Source organism: Balearica regulorum, chromosome 1 (genome assembly GCF_011004875.1).
Source record: "Balearica regulorum gibbericeps isolate bBalReg1 chromosome 1, bBalReg1.pri, whole genome shotgun sequence".
In the NCBI taxonomy this organism is placed as follows: domain Eukaryota; kingdom Metazoa; phylum Chordata; class Aves; order Gruiformes; family Gruidae; genus Balearica; species Balearica regulorum.
Genome location: NC_046184.1, coordinates 162,045,127 through 162,066,390, shown reverse-complemented (window position 1 = coordinate 162,066,390; position 21,264 = coordinate 162,045,127). Strand labels below are relative to the sequence as shown.

The 21,264-nt window shown below is 44.1% G+C and overlaps 1 protein-coding gene across 1 annotated transcript; it reads right to left on the bottom strand.

The window, feature by feature from the left end:
• Positions 1-276: 276 nt before the first annotated feature.
• DCT (dopachrome tautomerase) lies at positions 277-20,908 on the bottom strand. The gene is made up of 9 exons (XM_075742952.1): positions 20,802-20,908; positions 18,818-19,611; positions 9,390-9,689; positions 7,895-7,995; positions 6,695-6,861; positions 4,978-5,157; positions 4,737-4,872; positions 3,143-3,344; positions 277-925 (listed from the first exon to the last, which is right to left on the bottom strand). The coding sequence occupies exons 2-9, from the start codon at positions 19,209-19,211 to the stop codon at positions 744-746; spliced, it is 1,662 nt and encodes a 553-aa protein (XP_075599067.1). The 5' UTR covers positions 19,212-19,611; positions 20,802-20,908; the 3' UTR covers positions 277-743.
• Between the last annotated feature and the right edge of the window lie 356 nt (positions 20,909-21,264).

The following is a 21,264-nucleotide window of genomic DNA, read 5'->3' as shown; positions in this document are numbered from 1 at the left end:
AACTATATGTGAAGAGCTAATGAGATCTTCTTTCTAGTCTGCATGGCTAGTATCGAGCAGGCCTAGAAGAAATACCAGAAATTGTTACTAACTGGAATTTTTTTATTCAAGGCTACAAAAGCAGAGTTTATCTAAGACTCAGGACCTTACAAAATTTTAGGAGAAACTGAGTTTGGAGGTTTACCTACTGCTAACATCAGCTTGATTGGAAATAACATACAGAATTGATCATGCTTCTGAAATAAACTGTAACCAGGGGGGTCCTATAGTATTTTGTCATACATGATGAAACATTCTGAACCTTAAAAAAAGACTATGTTATTCAGAATATTTATTGATAACTGTAAAATACTGTGTTGTTCAAATATATATGTAGAGTTAATAACTTTCAGCATATCTTAGAGCTGCTAAATGAAATAAAAAACACACTGAGGCGAAAATTATCTTGGTTATTCAAGTTGATTTTCTTCTATTTGGATTCTCAGCTGCCTAAATCTATAGAGGATGACTTACAAGTGTCACACACTCCAGATGATGGTTGGTAATAAGAAAAGTCTGGCCTGTCTTGGGCCTTGCACAGATGTACCCAGAGACTTCATATATTACAATTCACAAGATAACAGGAAAACCCAAATGAGAACAATGTAGTCAGCTGCCAAAGGAGCGTGTGATAAACTCTCAGCTAAGATCTCAACAAAGCAATCATTTCCTACGAGAATAAGCAAAGAAACAAAGTGAGGGCATTACGCCTCTTCCATGTACTTTTTGGGGCTGAAGCTCACATTCATCAGTGGTTCAAAGCCTCTTCTCTGCCTTCGGTGCTGGAAAAGTACAAGCAGCAGAACCAGCGTGGCCAGAGCTGTAAGTGCTCCTCCAACTGTGGATCCAACCATGACAGCCCACACTTGGGTTTCTTCAAGTGAATCTGGAAATACAAAATGTCTGAAGTGAGGACAGCACGTAATTTCACTTCTCAAATCACATGGAAGAAAGAAAATATCCCACAGCCTGATAATTATGATTGCTTCTGTGCCTTAGAGACCCACTGGCCACAGGGGAAGCTGGTAATGCACCATGTAACCAACACACATACCAGAGCCAGAGATGCCTCCTGTCAGACAAGTCTACAGCTGAATTTAAACTTCAACCTTTCATACACATTAAAGTACTGAGAATGGGAAAGATTAACACTAACAAGACAAAAAGGCCATTCTCTTATCTAATTTGGCCAAAATTATGAATGATTTAAGCAATTCTTTCTATAATGACATTTCAGCGTTGCTGTTTACAAGCTATTTGGGTCAACAGAAAACTCTCCAATTTTCCTAGAGACCACAAAGCAATCTATTGTCAAACTTTTAACTGAAAACATTGTTTAGTGTGGTTCTGCTGACCAGCTCCTGATAGCATCCTCTGATTTTGAACCACTTCTGGGGAACCACTTCTCTCTTCTAAGATAATGTTGCCCATTCTTATAATAACCCTGGTCCACTTGGCTGAGTAACTTGGTGTTTTCATTTATGCTTTAAGAAGCAAAAATTGCCTGCTGTCATGTTCTGAAAAATGCTACATATACTGAGATGGCAATAATTACATTTGACTAAATATTCACAAAAAACTCTCAAAAGGACTTAGGGTATTTAGAAGTTAGTTAGACATATGGGCTTAAGGAGACAGATGGCTCAAGGAAATGTCACACTGACTATAAAAGCGACTGTTGTGTGCCCCAATCTGCAGTCTCTGTCAACAAAAGAGTTGAGGGCAATCATGCGCAAGTTCAGTAAGATCCCAAAATGAATTGTTTACCACTTTACCATCTCTCAAGTAAGAGCCAACAATGTATTACATGTTGATTTCTAATGTGGTTACGTGACGTAGAATTAGCAAGTTACATATTTAGATAGAAGGGTTTGAATGTAAAAACTTTATTGTCTGAACACAGACCATGCAGACAGGGATAGATATGTTCCTTCACAGTGAGCTAACCATTTATTCACGTGGGAATTGAGAAGCAGCAGAATCACAAGCTGCCGTTTTTCCTCTCTGGGTACTTCATGCCCAAGGGGAAGCAGCATTTCCAAAGCAGGAAGGGGGACAGTAATCCAAAGGGAGGAAAACTTAAACTCCACAAAAGGGGAAGTTTAAATTGTCAGAGGAAATTCTGGGGACACCCCTGAGAAAAGCATTGCAGAAGCAGCTAGCATGCCTCCACGAGTCAGGGCTCCCCTGCACAAATGCAGCCTGAGGACAAGGGTTTCAATCTTTTGCAGTCCATAGACCTTTAAACAGTCTCCACAGATTAAAACCACAAATACATGGTAAGCATTTAGAAGAAATTTCTGGCCACATAGGTTAGATAAGCACCTACTGCCTCTCAAAGGAATACTGAGGGGGAGAAAGAAACTGCTCAGATTTACTCTTCGGTAAAGCATCTGAAGCACGGTTTTCAGGCACTCCTTATACTTGTGCCTTTTACAAGCATTTGTAAGTCATGTTGCAAATTTGGATTTTGTGCATAAATACTTTGCTTTCTTGGTTTTTTGCCTTTATTTTATTTGTGTCAAAGGTAATTTCAAACAAATAAACAAACCCTAAGGCATATCATGCCTATGTGCACAGAAAATCTTTAAAATTGGGGGTTTATAACAGAAAACACCTAGGTACATCTCTCCAGGATGCAAAGATTAATGGAGTTCATCTCTAATGAGATTCACAGCGCAGTATTATTCAGGGCCCTGTGCAAAATAAGTATTTTCTAATGACCGGCGTTAGCCAGATGGGCTCCCTGGCAGAGTGCCTGACCTCTGACAGGTTAAAGGATCCTGTAACAGGCATAAACAGCACTGGGAGCGGGACCCAAAATCAAAGACTCCTCAGCTCTAAAGGAGCATGTCATCAATGCCGGAGCAGTTCAACTCGATGCATTTTGCAGCAGAGCAAACTAAGGATGTGCACACTTGTAGTTACTACAGCTTACACGGTGAGTTGTAACTACGTGTGCTACAATATGTGATTGCTAGTGAGCAGGTGAATAGACCCAAGTGTTTTGTGAAAGATGCCTTATTTTCCATACGCCTGTGTTGTTGAAAGCGTGAGCTCCCATCTCTTGGCCTGGAACAGCCTCCACACCTCTGAGACATACCTGGCAGGTCAATGGCATAGGTGTAGCCGAGCTGCTCCGCCGTTTGGAAGAGCTCGTCGTTGGTCACAGGAGGGAAAAAAGGGACCATGTTATACAGTCTGTTGTGGCCGATGGGGGCCAGCTCCTCCGGCCAGGCGTTGTCAGGGGGGTTAAACCGCTTCATCCACTCGTCAAAGATGGCATCGGTAAAGGAGTGAAGAACCTGCAAATCCAGGCATGGGCATGCACACTTACTAGGCTCTTTCTGAATTCAACAGCATTTAAAACACTTTCGCCTAAGGCAGCAGCAGCTTTTGAGAGAGAAGAGGGTAATCTAATTTAGGTGGGATTTACAGAATGGGAAACCAGGAAAGCTCATGAGAATAGAGTAAATTGACCTCCTGCATGGGACATTTTGCTGCATATGTCCTTGTTGCTGCTTGTTCATAAGAAGCTCTTTCTCTGGACAGTGTAATATCAGCTGGCAGTGAATGGGCAGGTCCATCCTCTTGGGTGAGGGCCTACTGAGCTCATGAATGTATCTCTAAAACATATTTTACTCTCTCTCGTCTTTGAAGGGGTGTGGAAAATTGCAAGAAATTTGATTCCTTCATGCTCATTTGATAATGTGCCTCCAATTCCACAGCTCCAGGTACCCATGAATTTGCTCAGGTCTTGCCCAGTGAGTCTATAGGTCTATGAAGCACTAATACAGGAAAGCTGTTTCCCAGTTGAGTTCAGACAACTGTTACAAATGTCTGGGGCAGTTCAAATTAATTTCTGATGCACTTATGGTTTTTAATTATCACCCTGGAAAAAACTTAGAAAATATCTCATGGAAAACAATCTTGCATATAAAATTACAGCACACTGAAGTGAAGATTACATTGTGTAAGAAAGGAATTCATGTAGGAATTCAAGAACTATTTAGGAAATAAGCTGGAGAACCAGTACGTAAGCATTTGGGCTAATTTTTCCAACAAAAGACTACAAACTTAAACTTAAGAAAGAAATTAATTGTATTAGAATTTCTCTATACAAACACTGTGGTTTAATCTAACAAAGAAGAAAAGAAATTGGTGTAAAATTATTAGGAGAGAAAGATGCGTAAGCAGAGTCAACTGTTAGCTTTTTATTTGCACGTTGGTGTTTGTGCTGCTCATTGCAATGCAGCACTGTACCAATTCCCCAAGAGACCCTGACATTAGATTCCTTTTAGCCTGTGAAGTTTTAAACAAAGAAACAAACTACTCAGTCTACTGCTCTAAAAATAACTAACCCCACTTTCTGCTTATCTTGTTGCTGTAAAATTGTCTGATATAAGCTATTAAATTTAGATACCACCTAATGAAAGGATTCAGGGCAACATGACTTGAAGAGCTATTGCAGCTCTTCTCCCTAGAAACTTATTTATATTTCACAAATCACCCTGAGATTTCTTTCCTCTTTATTTGACCATTACGCGGGCACGGCAATGTTCAAGAAAAGAGAAAAACAAAATCTCCTTTTCTATTTAAAGGACTTATTTTTAGGGAATTCACTTCTGTTTTGCAAATCTCTGGTGAGACAGCTGCCTTTCAGCCACTGCCACTCACGCTGGGGAAAAAAGACATACCACAAAGATGGGATCATTGGCGGCTGCATGAGGGAGAACGCTGGTCCCATTCAGGAAAGAGTGAGCCAAATTATGAAGGCTCAGCATTGGTGAATTAAGGGCTCCACCTGGTTTATCAAAGCCCTCCAGCGCATTCCTGTGGATGGGTAAAAGCAGCATCAAGTAAACACATTTTGCTGACAAACACACACGTAAAGAAAACCCATGACCCAGCCAGCTCCGGAGGAGCCAAAGGACAAACCTGAAACTGAAACTGGAATTGCGGAAAAAGGGGGGGCTATCGAACTCCTGCAGGGAAAGGCACCTCCTGACGTCCTCTGCGGTGGGCAGCTGCTCGCTGGACCCCCCGGGCGGCCTCCGCCGCAGTGGCCCTTCATCACTCCCGTTGCACAGTGTGACCAGGCGGTTGTAGTCATCCAAGCTGAGCATGAAACAGAAAGAGGCACAAGTTAGAAGAAGGGGGTGATGCCTGGCTCGTTGGCATTTTCACGGTTCATTCCCCGTGGCCTGGGAGCTGAAGTTATCGCAGGACAGCCACTGTGCCATGGCTTCTACTGGCTCTGCAGCCTCTGTGGACCATCAGTCATTTGGACCACAACTTGCCAAGCTCATCCTCCACAGAGAGAGGATGCTTTAGAAAAGGCAAGAACTCCCTTCACACCTACTCCCCTCCCGAGGGCTTTGGAAGAACAGTTTTTGCCAGACAATCTAAAAGAGCCTTTTGAATCTTCAAGTGAAAAACTTTAAGTACTGGATAAGGACTAGTTTTTTAACTCTTAACAAAGAGGAAAATAAACGGGAGGTCCCGCTGTGGGGTGGGCTTAGAAAATGCAAGGAACAACAGAAAACAGGACTTCACTTTCCATCTCTCGTTCCCTTTAGAAGAAAAGCACTGCAATGCATTACATCCTCTTTTTCAGGGCCTGGAGGACATCCTGCTGTTGCAGGGTTTGCCTACTAGCTAATGGGGAGCAAGTCCTTTATATCAGGGAGAGAAAGAGGGAAGGAGGAGGAGAAAAACAGTGTAACAGTTGTGGAAAAAAGTTCCATGCTATTCAGTATAAAATGAGACAGCATTTTCAGAAACTCCTGAAGTAAACAAAAGCCCTTCTTTGTTTAGCCTTGGCAAGGCAAAAGTTTAGTCACTTCAGTTAAAGAAAAAACAAAACCTTATTTATCTCAGAGAAAAAGTAGGGGCAAGATTTAAAGCCAACTGGTGCTTAAAGCTAGAATTTCAAGCAGTTCTTTAGGTACCCAGAGAAAAGCCCTGAGCTCTTGATACCTCCATCTGACTGACTGCACGCTGCCCCAGAGCTGACAGAAGAGCATTTTATGAATATTGTAACCAGCGGCATCTTATGTCGTAGTGTCCAAATCTTGCGCGTCAAAGCCCTGCCCTCACCCGAATCAGTATACACCTACAGAGAGCTGGCAGCAAGCTCCTGGCTGTCTCTGTGTTGCTTTCCATGTGAAATCTCAGCCACTTCAAAGTCAATCCCCAAACTGCACTAAACATATCAGGGTTAAGATCCCACCTAATGCAAGGGAACAGATTTTTCAGCCTATCTCTAGCTTCCTCTATGCCAAAACAGTTCTCTGTTTCTGCTGCCAAAATCAGGCGGGTGTTTGTTACAGAGAACCAGCAGGCATTTCTTCTTTAAAAAGGTACTTGCCAATGTGCAAACTCTTCAGACTTTTGGCAGCCTTAGATTCACTGAATCAACTAAAACCCTGTACGAACAGAATTGTCTTAAAAAAATATACTTCCATAATACCAGAGGGGAAAGTTTACACAGCACCATGTACACACAAACCTTGATGGTGATTCCCAGTTTGAAAAAAAGATGTCTTGGCTCTTTCCTGCCACTCACTCACACTGAGAGAGCAGCCAGTGCTCTCAGTACTGAATGAAAGCAAGGTTTGATCGGTATGCAAGCTTGCCCTCGATATTGTCGTACCTGTTGCAAACTATTTGCCACTGGGAGAACCTGGAGCTCAAGCTGATCAGCCCCGGGTCATCTGGCCGCGATGCTCCGAAGAGCTGGTCCGTGCAGACGTCGCACTCGTTTCTACCCGTGGCGAAGTTCCAGTAGGGCAGCGCGAAGGAGTCGTTGCCCATCAGTCGCTGCAACGGACAGAAACACGTTAGCAGGGAATCACCTTTAAAGGAAAGAGAAAGAAAGGGACTCCTGCAAGTTGTTTCATTGGGTATTCACTGGGTATTTCACTGGATATTCTGCTTTCTGTTCTGCATTTCAACTACACACACTTCACAGAGCTTCTCCAACTCCTTTCAAAAGTTTGGAGCATTAAGTCGGTCCTAGCAAAGACATTGTCACTAGTTATTCTACTGTTGGCCTCCACCGCTTTTGGCCATGTTAGGCTTTCTACCAACTCAGAGACTGAGCAGGAGCAGAGGTTAATCGAGCATCAAGCAATTAAGAGGCTTTCTGAGCAATGTAAGTGGGTGATGGGTAAAATCGTGCATGTGGTTTGCTTTTGCTCCAGAAAGGCTAGCCCTGGGGAAGAATCTGAACTTATATTAATAGAGAAATACAGTGCATTTGCTTGTGTTTGCTTGTTAGATATGAATTCAAGCAAGCAAGATTATCTGCAAGGTTGAAATACAGTAACATTGCCAATGCAGAAGCAATGCAAATGGAAATGAGTCAATGCTTCGGCAACTGACTGCCGGGCACGTTAACATGTATTTCTTTAAAAGATGTATTGCTAAACATACTCATGCATTAAATGTATAACGTGGCGGATTTAAAGGGGAGTAATATTTAGAGTTTCTTTCGTTAGGAGGGTGTCTTCAACATCAGCAGATAATATCTGTTACCAAGTTTTACATGAGGCTGTTGCTTTGATTTTACGAATAAATACTATTAATTCACATCTTCTGTCCTCTGTGTGGAGATGAAGAAAAAATCTCCATAATAACCTTCACAACGTTGTTCACAATGAGGAACTGTTCAGTCCTCAGTATCTTGAAAGCACTAATTTCACTTTAAACAAAAAAGGATCAGTGAGAAAACACTCCTGGGAGTTTGGGTTAGAATCTATCCTAGGAAATAGCTTACCCTTGCCTGGCTCAACAAAGTCACATAGCAAAAGAGAGAAGCTGCATGAGGAAAGGGAAAGGCTGTTCAGCTAACCTGCAAGTCTCTCTCCAGCAGCAGCAAATGGTACCTATGCCAAGTAACAAAGGCAGGTCCTTGATGGGAGAAATCGATACCTGTGAAGGGACGGCCAGGTCCTACAAAGGAAAGATAAAATAAGCACTTAGGCAACAAATGAGACTCGAGAGAAACAGAGCACCTTCTATGGCCTGGGGTGGAGTTAAATGAAAACCTGCAGCTCTGCATCTTTCAAAAGAGCACACATATCAGAAGCTACACCACTTACACGGGACAAGTGAAACAAACTGTTCTGTGAGTATTCACTTCAAAGCTTCTCGAAACTTCACATTGGTTTTAAGTAGCAGTCTTATTGTCTAAACTGTTAGCTCCTTGCTAATATGTACCACATTATGTCATTCTCTTGCTCAGCGGCAGGACTTACACCATGTATCTGTCACGAGAACTTCAGCATTTTCCTTAACCTGCCAACAGTAATTCAACATATCCTTTGTCAATTATCTTCAAATTGTGCTTTTTATTTCCTGTATTGTGCTTTTCTTATTACACGTGAGAACTAAGACACTCAAAGGCTAGGGACTTCAAACCACATATGGATTTGCCTTATCACTGAAGCAAGCTTCAACCCAGATATGAATTTGTCACTGCAGCAGCACTGGAAATTGCCTCTTTCCCTTTCCACATGACTATCCTGTCCCGTGAAGGAACTTTGCTCTCGCTAGGTCAAAGACCGCTTCTTTCAGCCCTGCAAAATGGAACCGTGTCAGAAGGGGAGACAGACTGAAGAAAACCCACTGCAGGGTAGCAGATACATCTGGCAAGGAGGTAGAGATGGACTGTTCAGCTTGCCATACTGCTGCCTCCTCCTGCAAGAGTTGGGCTTTGCAAAATGGGTACTTCTGTCTAGAAGAGCAATGAAGACTAGGAATCATTTGGGATTTGGGAGAAAGCGTGGGGTTAGTTACCCAAACCTCCAACCTGGTTTGGTTTTAAAAGCTGGCTGTGGTTAGTCAGGCAAATCCCATCCTTAGTGACTTGCTGGAAGCCACAAAAAGCGATAGCACCCTGGTCCCCAACGCCTCTGCATGGTCTCTGCCTTCACCACTGCAAAGTCCCTTTCCCACTACTGCTGCATCTACCTTGTCCTGTGGACTAGGAACATCGTTTTGAAGTCAGTCACTGCCTGACCACACTTCACTCAATGGTGGAGCCTGCGAACTGCCTCCCTGTCAGAGAGAAGATGCACCAGGACTGCAGCTGGTGTCCTCCAGCCACCATAGGGTGTTTGGTCGTGGGCACTGGACCACAGCAGGTCTGAAGCAGACCTCCCTCAACTGCGAGTGGCCACCGGCTCCTCAGCACCAACTGTTTCACTCCACAGATCTGCTCCTACTGGGACTCTCTGCTTGATGAAGTAACGCAGCTGTGCTAAGCATCCTTGCCTGTGTTCAGCAATGACACTTTTCACCCTTTCCGTTACCTGCAGAGCCCCTTGGATAAGAAAAGCACTAACCTAATAGCGTGTCTCTGACTGAGTAGTAATGGAGCCAAACGAAGTAGTTATAAATACTACAGTTGGCAATTTGCGGTTCCTCTCCGGTGGGGCCAAGCAGACTTAACCAGTGCTGAGTTGCAATTACATAGTCTGGGTGAATGGTTGTCTTCGCACGGTCTAGAGCATCGAAGAACTGCTCTCTTTCCTCTGCCGTCAGGGAGTGGACATCCTTCCTGACAACTGGTGGCTTCCTCACGTTGCAGTTGGGGCCGGTCCAGCCAAATTTGCAGTCACCACAGTTATAGCCAGCAAAGTTTCCTGAATCAAGAGGGAGACAGCAGTCATGACATTATGAATTAAGGAAAACTAACAGTGAAATGCAGAAGAATTAAGAATTAACGCTCTTTTTCCCCAGAGACACCAGTTCCTGGAAGGGATAGCAGCTGAGCAGACTGGCAGCTTTGCCAATTGCCTAACCAGAAGGATGGCTCACTTCCCAGAGCCACACCAGGGCCAAGAATCACACTCAGCTGGTTGGGGAGGTGAAGTGCTGCGTAATGAGCTTTCGTCCCAAGGCGCTAAGAACTCCGCGAAGCCCTCGAGCACGTGAGGAGCCTCACCGAACAGAGGGCTGAGTGCTTCAGGTTAAGCGTGTGATGAAGTGCTTTGCTCGATTGGCTCTCAAGTACTCCCAGACTTCCAGGATCAAACCCAAAAAAAGATTGGATCACGTGGATCCTTAAGCACAGGAAAAAAAAAATCCCCAAACAAAACAGTTCTCTTTCTTAAGGACACAACTTAGGAAAAGCTAACGACTGTCAACAGTGTATGTGGGACCCAACACAATCCAGGACAAGCACCAGGGGTGCTGCACGTCACAGTTTAAGCATTGTTGTGGCAATAAAAGCCTGAGAAACACTGCAGTACTGTCATTGCCCGCTGGCATTGTTCCTAAGACAAGTAATCGGGTCTGCTCTAGGTTATTAGCTCAGACCCTCTAACGTGATGGAAGAGCCCAGGAAAGCAGAGCTTGCTTTAAGCACGGTCTCTCGCCTGCTGTGGCAGACCCCCAGCAGCAGCAGAAAGGTCCTGCTGCAGCTCGCTTTGCCTTTGCCAGGGGAGGCAGGGAACCCCCGACCGTTCCCGCAGCGCACAGCGGTGTAGGATGGTGGGCATCGCGGCCAGGCTGCAGAGGAAGTGGAGGGGCAACCAGGGCTCCCCTGGGATCTCCACTCAGTTCTCCAAAATCTGCACTGAGATTCCCTAACACCGCCCTCCCTCCAAACCCACATGCACACTCATTCCACAAGAACCTTCCAAAAAGCCACAAAATCTCACTGTTCCCCTCACATATCAGCACTGCTAGATCCAGGACAGGCTTCGGGCTAATACCAAGATGGGGGAATGGCTTATTAAGTGTTCCTGGATGGGCAAATATCCCTGGGCTACAGGGTTGAGTCTATAAGCAAAACAACAGTTAACACTAAAGTAAGACTTCAGATTGTCAAGGGCTACGGGGCTTATTACCAATTTCAATGATCCTCAAGGTTATGAGGGCTGCTACCAAGAAGGCTGTGTAGCTTATGGATAGCTATAGGATAAGGGCTGCTGAGCTCTAAACCTTTGACACAGACTCCTGTGAGACCTACCAAGAGGACATGAGGTCTCTTAACTGTAGATTTGGAGCACTTACGGTTACTCAGGAGGCTCTGAGATCTATAGGTTTACATGCTATCATGAAGCTTAGGACCAGTGCTAAGGTTAGGGACCACAACTGAAGATTTCAACAAGGTTTTGGATCGTGCACAGCCCAATGGCATACCATGAGGACAGTTTCCAGGTGTATGGCTTACGTTTCATCCCAATGCAGGCAGGAGCAGCTGGGCTCAGCTGCCATGTTCCAGTTAGGACAGATGGCACCAGAAACTAGCTGTCTCCATCAGTTTGGGGGGGTGGTGACTTAAGCCAGAAAAAGCAAGTAGTTTATAGTTTTATAAAAGAAAGAAGATTGCATGGGTATGTTATTATGATGAGGGCAGAGATTAAGATGGCAGGGGAGCAACATGGAAGGTCGATTTTATCACGATATCTTGAGAGTCCCATCTGAAGAGCATGATTGCAGTTGTGATTTTGGCATACTCCACTATCTGTACGCTTGCTCATTCTTGACAACTCAGCCTAGCTATTAGGGCCTCGTCACATACTCCTGCCTGTACAGGCTAGGTGACAAATCATCAGGAATATCTTGCAACATTGCCTAATAGGGCCACGTGTATTGCACAAGTTTCAGTACATGGATCATGAACTTCTGGAAGGCAGCTGTTGTCTTGTCACACCCAAACATATGATTCAATCCTTTCCAAGAGAAGGGGGGCAAAGCAGGAATTAACCATGAGACCAGGACAAGATCTGTCAACAACCTTTCTTGAGATTGGTGGTCACGCTTCCAGTAATTCAAATGTCCCATCAATTCACAGCGTTAGATAAGCATCATATTGAAATATAGCACTAACAGAATGAAAGTTAGTGCAGAACCAGGTTTGTCCTGTCTGGTCTTGATACTGAACAAGACTCCACCAGTCACTTGTTGAGGCTCTGATGGTGTCTATTCCTTTCTCAGTGAGAGCCATTTGAATCTATGCAGCTCCTGATGCCCAAAATCATTTTATCGCACAATATCCATAATTGAGGTACATTCTATGCGGCTCCTCAGGCTATGAAAAGAAATTTGCAAAAGGCTGAAATAATAAGTCATCTTCTCAGGGAAAAAAGCTTTTCTCCACCTGTATGGGGTTTGGAGCCAGGTGGACCAATGACTCCTCACCTGTTTCCCTTGGGCAGGTGCTAATTATATCCAAGTGATGCTCTGCAGGATTGTCTCCTTTAACCACATAATCCAGGAATAATCCAAGGGGTCAATTCTTTCCACCACTTCACTAGACACTTTTCAATGAGACATGAGCTTTTACTGAGTAAGAAGGAAGACCGCAGTGAAGAAACTGGCAAACAGGAGGAGCTGATTTCCAGGCAAAGCGGTATTTCACACTGCAGCATTTCTGCTGATTGCGTTGAACATTTTTGTAACGTCCTCAGGCCTATTTGGCAATGTTCTCTTGTCAGAAATGCACACAACAACACTTCATGAAATCGAAAGTTGCTTTTTGTCATTTCCTTTCAATAAACTCCATGCATCACAGGACTGTCGTTATGCAGCAGCTGAAATGGTGAGAAGCTGATGGAGGTCTGTGGGATTTCCCACATTGCAAACAGGAATGACTGCAGTACTCAGACACAGATTTTTTATGTCCCACCCAAACCACTTTTTCAGCATTTGTTTCTAAAGCACTCTACCAGGTCACTGGTCTGGAAATGATACATCGCTGTTCTCAGAAAGTTCATTTACTGCCTTGCGGACTTCTCACATGATAGCACTGTGAAATGTATGTCCCAGTCTCTTACAACTTAACTTCAATGTCTGCTGTGCTGGTGATGTTGGACTTCAATGGTACAGCTCCAGGAGAGCAGGAAAAGTAATTTCATATTATCAGGATATAGCGCAGTAGACATTTTCAGTAAGACAGCGAGACCCTTTTAAGATTTTTTTGAACACAGGGGCCATAGAAACATGCAAGGATTTAGCATTTAGCATTTTTTTTGCCTTCAGTGACTAACACTTAGAAACTCTATGTACTACCTCTCTGAAGTTATGCCAGGGACAACTGAAGTTATTCTCACCTCTTGTGGTTCCTACAGAACATAGTGTGGGAGGTTGTTCTGGCACACAGATGGGGTCCAGATGCTCCCTGCTTCTACCATGTCTTTCAGGAATGACAACTGTACTGTCATTGGGAAAAAAAAAAAAATCATCTGGGGTGTCTTCCCCACTAACCCTTTTGTCTAGAGATGGGATCACATGGGTCAGGACCTGTCTTCTGTGCCTAATCTCACCATCACTAATGGTGCTCTTTCCCAGTCAAGTTAGGTGAATCTAGCTGTTTCTGTAGGCACTATTGCCATGCTACTTCTCCCATTGGGTCAATCCATGGGCATGACACTGATAAAATGACATGTCTTATGACATGACACGACACTTGGTATGTGTTCATACACTTCACTGGTGTATGTTAACACCAATTATCATGTACCGCAGTAGCTCCTCCTCAACCCCAGTGATTGCCTGCGCTCACGGACAGGGATTTTTCTACCTCTGAACAGTCATAGAACATGGTTGCCATTCAGACACTGAGCGTAACACAAATTAGTAACTCCATCAACTCAGTATCTTTTCTTCAGTAAGAAGGAACCCATCCAACACTCACCATCTTCTGCCTTGTTTCACTGTGCAAAGATGAAATCTGAGCAGCTGCCATGGCTCTTCCTTCCAGAGAGACCAGCTTAATACACATCATTTATCAGATGGGGAGAAATGACTCCTTTTCAGACTTATTTAGCCATTGCATTAAAACAGGAGTTACATTAGATTTGAAACACGAGCATACTGCAGTATCCCAAGGGTAGCATCAGGATTGCTACCATGTGAGACAAATGGTTAGGTCTTCTGTCTCTTCTAGCTCTTTATCTGGACATACTCTTAGGATGCAGGGTGTGGAAGATCTTCACCTAGCACAGACTCTAACAGGGTCATAAAGATATGGTTATAATTTAGTATTATTCTACAGCCACGTTGCCCTTCAATAAGTAAATGAAGTGTATTTTATAACTACTTCAAAAGCTCATTTTTGCCTAATGACAGGGCCATGATATCAGCTACATGGCCTAACTGGCAGTTTGCTTACAGCTAAAGAATGGCTTTCCATGATGGGGTTACAACATTAGTGGACAAGGGAAGAGCAACTGATGTCATCTACCTGGACTTGTGCAAGGCATTTGACACTGACCCACACAACATCCTTGTCTCCAAATTGGAGAGACATGGATTCGATGGATGGACCACTCGGTGGATAAGGAATTGGCTGGATGGTTGCACTCAAAGAGTTGTGGTCAACGGCTCAATGTCCAAGTGGAGAACAGTGACGAGTCGCATTCCTCAGGGGTCAGTACTGGGACCGGCACTGTTCAACATCTTTGTTGGTGACATGGACAGCGGGATTGAGTGCACCCTCAGCAAGTTTGCTGATGACACCAAGCTGTGTGGTGTGGTCAACACGCTGGAGGGAAGGGATGCCATCCAGAGGGACCTTGACAGGCTGCAGAGGTGGGCCTGTGTGAACTGCATGAAGTTCAACAAGGCCAAGTGCAAGGTCCTGCACGTGTGTTGGTGCAATCCCAAGCACCGCTACAGGTTGGGCGGGGAGTGGATTGAGAGCAGCCCCGAGGAGAAGGACTTGGGGGTGCTGGTGGACAAGAACCTCAACACGAGCCAGCAGTGTGCACTTGCAGCCCAGAAAGCCAACCGTGTCCTGGGCTGCATCAAAAAAGGTGTGACCAGCAGGTCGAGGGAGGTGATTTCTGCCCCTCTACTCCGCTGTTGTGAGACCCCACCTGGAGTACTGCATCCAGCTCTGGGGGCCCCAGTACAAGAGAGACATTGAGCTGTTGGAGAGAGTCCAGAGGAGGGCCATGAAGCTGACTGGAGGGCTGGAGCACCTCTCCTGTGAGGACAGGCTGAGAGAGTTGGGATTGTTCAGCCTGGAGAAGAGAAGGCTCTGGGGAGATCTAATTGCGGCCTTCCAGTACCTGAAGGAGGCCTACAGGAAAGCTGGAGAGGGACTGTTTATCAGGGAGTGTAGTGACAGGACAAGGGGTAATGGGTTTAAGCTGAAGGAGGGTCAATTTAGATTAGATGTTAGAAAGAAATTCTTGACTGTGAGAGTGGTGAGGCACTGGAACAGGTTGCCCAGAGGGGTTGTGGATGCCCCCTCCCTGGAAGTGTTCAAGGCCAGGTTGGATGGGGCTTTGGGCAACGTGGTCTAGTGGAGGGTGTCCCTGCCCATGGCAGGGGGGTTGGAACTAGATGATCTTTGAGGTCCCTTCCAAACCATTCTATGATTCTATGCTTCTATGAATAGAATTTAAACCTTTTGTCCCCAGCTTGATTATATATTGCACAGGAATGCGAAAAGATTTTTTTTTTCTTAAAACACTTCTTCTATGGAAAAAGAAATAGAGTAACAGTTCAGCACATGTCAACCTTAGAAAGTGGCAGAAAAAATAAAATAACAATAATTATGTTTAACTCCTCAGTGAACTCAAACTACGTCATTGTTTAATCACTGTCACAGTCTGTGCTAGCAAACACATGACTGACTGCAGTGGTTTTTTCACAATAATCTTCTGTATTGAGTTTTTTAAATGCTATACCAGATCTGTATCCCATTAGTACAATTCTACCCTTTAGAACTCAAAATAGCATTTAGTTCATAAATCTAAAAGAGTACTCTTCTAAACTAAATTTAACTGTCTCATTGAAATACTCCTTTGTTGTGTAATTAACTACAAGTGCCAATTTTCAGGGTCTACTAGACTAGTACGTCCAACATTTTGTCTAATTCAATATATACAGCTTATTGAAATACAAATGACCGTATTCCCCTTCACATAGTACAGCACACTGTCAAGAACTCTCATCAAGTCATTTCAGTTTAAGAACTTACATAAATTGAACTAAATTAGGTGCACCCAAATCAATTGTAGAACACATAAAATGGATTCAAAACTGAAATTAGACAGGAACTAAAAACTCTTTGCTACCTCCCAGCTACATTCATGCCATAACCACATCTTTTTTCTAGAGATTATATTTTTGCTGCCACCAACACACTGCGTAAAACATGCAGCAAGCAGCATCCTGACAACAGACTTATAATTGTCTTTTTGACCATGGCTCTTTATACAAAAAGTGGGAAGTAAAGCCGGATCTTTCTTGGTTGTTGCGCTGGGTTTTTTCAGAAATGTTCAGCATCCAGGCCTGGATGGATATGATTTTAAGACATTTTTATCCCAGTGAACAGCTACAACAGACAGCCAAATGTTCAGAGCTCCTTTTATCCTTAGCTATTAACTTGTTAGCAGAAAGCTCAAATGGATTAATTTATTGTGAGAACTCTAGAATGCCCCTTTAGAAAATCCTGACCCCTGTTCCTCACAGCTCCTCCAGGTTTCCTACTGCACAGCCATCAGCTATGTCATACGTTTAAATGGCACTGTCTAACCACATATAATCAGCTACATGGCAGTTAAGGTTCCTATTTATGCCCTGTCTAAATTAAACAGTGCCAAGACGGCACTGGAACACGACCGTTTATATTGTTAAAATGCTAGAGCAAGCCTTGGCACAGGTTGGAGTTTGCACAAGCCAGGAACCATTGCACAAAACATTCATTTGGAAAATAAGATACCATAGCAGTACAGATGCGCACTCTTCCACATCTCTTTGAATGAGCATATTTAATTTACTAGCATAGGTACCACAGCCCTAGATGCCTAACAAAGACCACATGTTACACTACTTAAAAATCTGGTGTGCAGACAGCCAATCAGTGCATAAAACAGAGTAAAAAAAAAATTAAATAAAATACTAATAGACACAGACACACAATCATCAGCACTGTAAAAACATCAAATCTAATTCAAATCCCATGCAGCTGTGAACTTCTTAGCATTCTCCCAGAAATGCCTTTGCATGCAGCATCAAGCAGACCACAGCAGAGTAGATCCCAGGAAACCTTTCTGAAAATCATCCTTAAGGATGTCTGCCACCTTAATGGTTTATCACTGGTATATTTAGATAACAAAGGCTGCAAGGAGAGAGAGGAATACAAGAAGTGAAAAAAAACCCAACAGAATAGAAATACAGAGAAACCAGATTTAAAGAGGGGAGGAGAGCAGAAACACCACTACCTTCTGGTCACATAACTTGGGACCCAGCCCTGCAAATATCAAATACTAGTGTTTACCTCTACTTGGATAAGCAAACTAATGTCTGCCTATACAGACCATGTCTGTCTACACTGCTCTTCTATTTACTCCCAGGTTTTGATGCCCTAATTACTCAGGTTGCATAAATATCAGTGTATGCCCATGTACTTCAGTGCTCTTCTGACTTAGGGTATGTGTCTCTAGGTGATTCCTGACTTTAGTTTTGGAGGTATATAAGAACCTTTAAAATGAAAAAAAAAAAAAAAAAAAAAAAAAAAAACACAAAACCAAAACACCAAAACAAAAACCAAAAACCAAAACAACCCACACAAAAAACCTACATCCATCTTTTTTTTGTAAAGTGTCTGGAAAAGTACTTCCATGCAAGTATTTGAAATCCAGTCAAAGGAAGAGATAAAAAATTATTTACACTCCAAAGCCTGTTGTTATTATTTTGAGGAGCTTCAGTAACACCATCTATCCATTTAAGTCATCTGCCGCTACCTCTCTGCTTTCAGTTGATAACAGCATTGCCAAACTTAACCTCGTGGGCTGAAATTTTCTGCCACGCTTCTCTCTCAGATTGATCTGGGCTTTTTTGATAGTGAAAGCTTTTCAACAAAACAGTTCAGCTAGTTCTAAGAATCACGTTGAAGGAAAGCAGGCTATTCTTCCCATGTTAGAAAATTCAAACAACTTTGTGTTTCCAACAAGAAACCCCAGGCTGCATTTGAAACCTGCCTAGCAGGTGACTTTGGTGCTTGAGACAAGCCTTGTGCCTGACTGCTGGTACCATCTCCTGGGCTGAGGCTGCGGTTCCTGCTCGTTTTACCCCTCCTTCAACCAGGGCTGCTGCTGAAAAAGGGTCCTGTCGCCTTCTCCTGCCCTGACCTCACCTTCCCATTCCCTCCCTCCTGACGGTACTAGTGAACCGGTCTTATAAAAACTTGATCCTTTTGGCCAGGTTAGCCTTCAAGCACCCTGATTGCCTTCACCTCCAGCATATGAACATGGAAGTCCAGGTAAAGTCATGGGTGGGAAGGAGCGGCTGGAGATGGGGAGGGAAAGGACAGGATGGCCTCCTTGGTGGTTGTACAGACCCCCTTTGGATCAAAGCGAGTTGTAGACTTAGTTAAAGACCCTGGGAAAGACCACAGCCAGACATCCACCCATTTTCAGTGCATGGGGTTATACTGTGCTGCAAAGTACTACTCCAAGAGGAATAAATCTGATCAATGCACATTGATCCAGGTTCACTGAGCCATGATTAGCTGTGACAGAGGCTTGAATGCAGCACTGAAACATCCAAAACTCTGCAGAGAAAGGTGATGGGTGGCTACAGGGACCAGGGCAGGAGAGGAAAACCCAAAAGTTTGCATGAGAAAAAACACTTTCAACTCTGTTGCTCCAAAAAACTGCTGATAGTATCATGAACATGACAGTATTTTTAGGAAACTGATACTATTTGAAGTCTGCTTGATGCCTTGTGCCACCAGGAATGTTTCTCGCCTTCGGAGCAATGTTAGCAGACCCATCCATTCCCCTCCTCACCCTAGCACCCCTCTCACCTGTGCACCGACAGCTCTGGTTGAAGAACTTGAGGGGCCACCGTTCCCGATCATCCACATTTCGAAGGGTGTAGGGGCCACTCCAGGGCTGAGTGTCCGCCTGCACCCCCTGACACCATCCCCTGCCCTGCAGGGACCCACAGACATTGCCTGGCTCCGTCCCCAAGGCCGGGCAGCAGCGCTTCAAGCGAAGGGCATCCACCGTCATGCAGGCGCGGGGGAACTGCGCCTGTGCCCGGGGGGGACAGCAGCTCAGGTAGCCCAGCCCGGCCCAGAAAAGCCACCCCAGGGCTCCCATTACGGTTGGGTGCAAGCTCTGCCTCTCCACTGGACCCGTGCGAGCGGAGCAGGGAGATCTCCGTCGTGGGACAAGCTGGCCTCGCCGCGGCTCCATGCCCCTGCCGACTGGGATAATCCCTTTCGATGCTGAGGATGCCGGTGTCGCGTGTTTGTTTAATCCCAGTCTCTAATTGCCTTGAATGCGGTTCAAAAGACAGGCGCTTTGGCTCTGCGGTGCCTGCCCAGCAGCCACGGCTTTGAGCAGAGTTTATATAGAGGTTGGGAGAAGCCCTCATTATAGGGATTAGCACGGCACAAATCCTCGTGTTTTGCACATGACATCAAGGGCAGAAAAGATGCCAGCATGAGAGCAAGTTCTGCAGGCTCTGGCAGCTTGTCAGGAGGGTGAATGTCTCAGATTTATTTCTCCAAGTCTTTTATGAGCTCTGAGAAATTGATGGCCTTGTTTTAGCTGAGGTGTCTGGAGAAACAGGCTTATTCTTTTAATCAAAACCCTGTAAATAGATGATAAATAGAAGAGGAAACCTCTTTTCAGTTCATTCACTGCAAGATAAGACTTTCCACTAAAGCAGCAGCAGTAGAAAATAAACTGGAAGTACAGAGGATATAGGTGCAGCATTAACAAAAAGTAATAAACCAGGTAATAACAGTTTGGGATGGAGACTCCACCTGCTGACTGCATAGCTCCAGCACTTGTACTGTAAACATATCAGTGGCAAGTGGAGAAGGGTTCCCTTCTTAATAGCCTTTTCACATGCAAAATAAATTATTTAACTGTTTTTAAAGGGTGAGTGGTCCTTGTTTGCTCTCTAATCCTTTCCCCATCATTACATCAGAGGTTGTTTTGGGGCTGGTCTGGCTGCTAGACCTTCAGAACTGTCAGCGCTGAACATTTATTACCCACCTGACAGTCTGTAAGATCAATACACATACCGGACATGCAGACAAGTGGTTTTGTTCAGGACATCGACAAAAGTTACTTTAAAAAGCTGCTAGCATGCAGCAGTTCTTGCCCACAATGCAGATCCTGTGTGCTAGAGGAATAACATGAATAAATCAAAATAAAGTAGTGATAAGTCATGAGAGGGGTCTGGAGCAATAGCTCTTAATTCAGCTTCACCATACTGAATAAAAACTGGCAATGCCTCATGCTTCACTGAAAGCTTTCTCCACCTCCCCCCTTCCACATTGTTTAGCCATATTTGCAAGTACGTACAATGAAAACAGCTGTGGTTGTGTCTGTACTACTCAATATTTCCATGAATGTTCAACCACACCATTCTGGCACAAGAAGTCTATTATCTGTGCAGCAAACTTACGACCATCATGCAGCATCCACGCTGCAGACGCTGTCATCAGCACTTTCAGGTTCTCCAATCTTTATATAAAAAATTTATTACTTGCCAGACAAACTAAAATATGATCCTACTTAATTTTTGGAAGTACAAAGCCCATTAGCAATACCACGTAGTCTGAAATGGGTTTCAATTCATGTCACTTAGGATTCAATTTACCTGGAACTGCTTTTGCCTGTTGTTCTCAATGTAACATGTGAAAAAGCCAGAAAGTAAGACTAGTTGCTGGAAAAATGTGTTGAAGAAGCTCAGGAGTTGTAAATGGAGGCACTAATTCAAAACCACTCTGAACAACGCACCTCTCTATACTACTCAGCGCCTGAACACACCTCTCTGGCGTAGAAGAGACCAGTCTTTGAATCTAGGTTAGGAAGTGTCTTGAACCACAGTTGCCAACATGCCATCTGAGAGCAATTAAAGTGAACATACGTTCATCTGCACCAAAAAAAAAAAAAAAAAAAAAAAAAAAAAAAAATCAAAAAACATGGCTAGGATTCAGCTAGCTGATTAAACCCCTGACCTGAAGTTTCTATACACAAAATATGCATCCCAGCAGCCATTATAATCAAAGCTGGCTCAGTTCAGACAGCCATAGGAAGATGCCTACTGCCATTTGAGATCCTATGTGAGACAGAAAGAGTAAGCACAGAAAAAGGCGAGGTACTGAGGCAGGCAAGGCAAGGCAAGGCAAAGAAAAGTGCTTCTAACGCAGTACATGAGGAAGGAGAAATCTGTCATTTTGAGAGAAGTTAAAGTGTGAAGGAAAGGAATAGCGGATAGATGATAACATGG

Bases quoted from the DNA above. Each gene is read 5' to 3' on its own strand.
- DCT (XM_075742952.1), bottom strand. From the start codon at position 19,211: ATGGAGCCGCGGCGAGGCCAGCTTGTCCCACGACGGAGATCTCCCTGC. The intron at 5,158-6,694 runs GTACGACAATAT...TTTCATGCTCAG, and splicing joins TGGCAAATAGTTTGCAACAG to CTTGGATGACTACAACCGCC. The intron at 3,345-4,736 runs GTATGTCTTTTT...CTGGATTTGCAG, and splicing joins CCAATGATCCCATCTTTGTG to GTTCTTCACTCCTTTACCGA.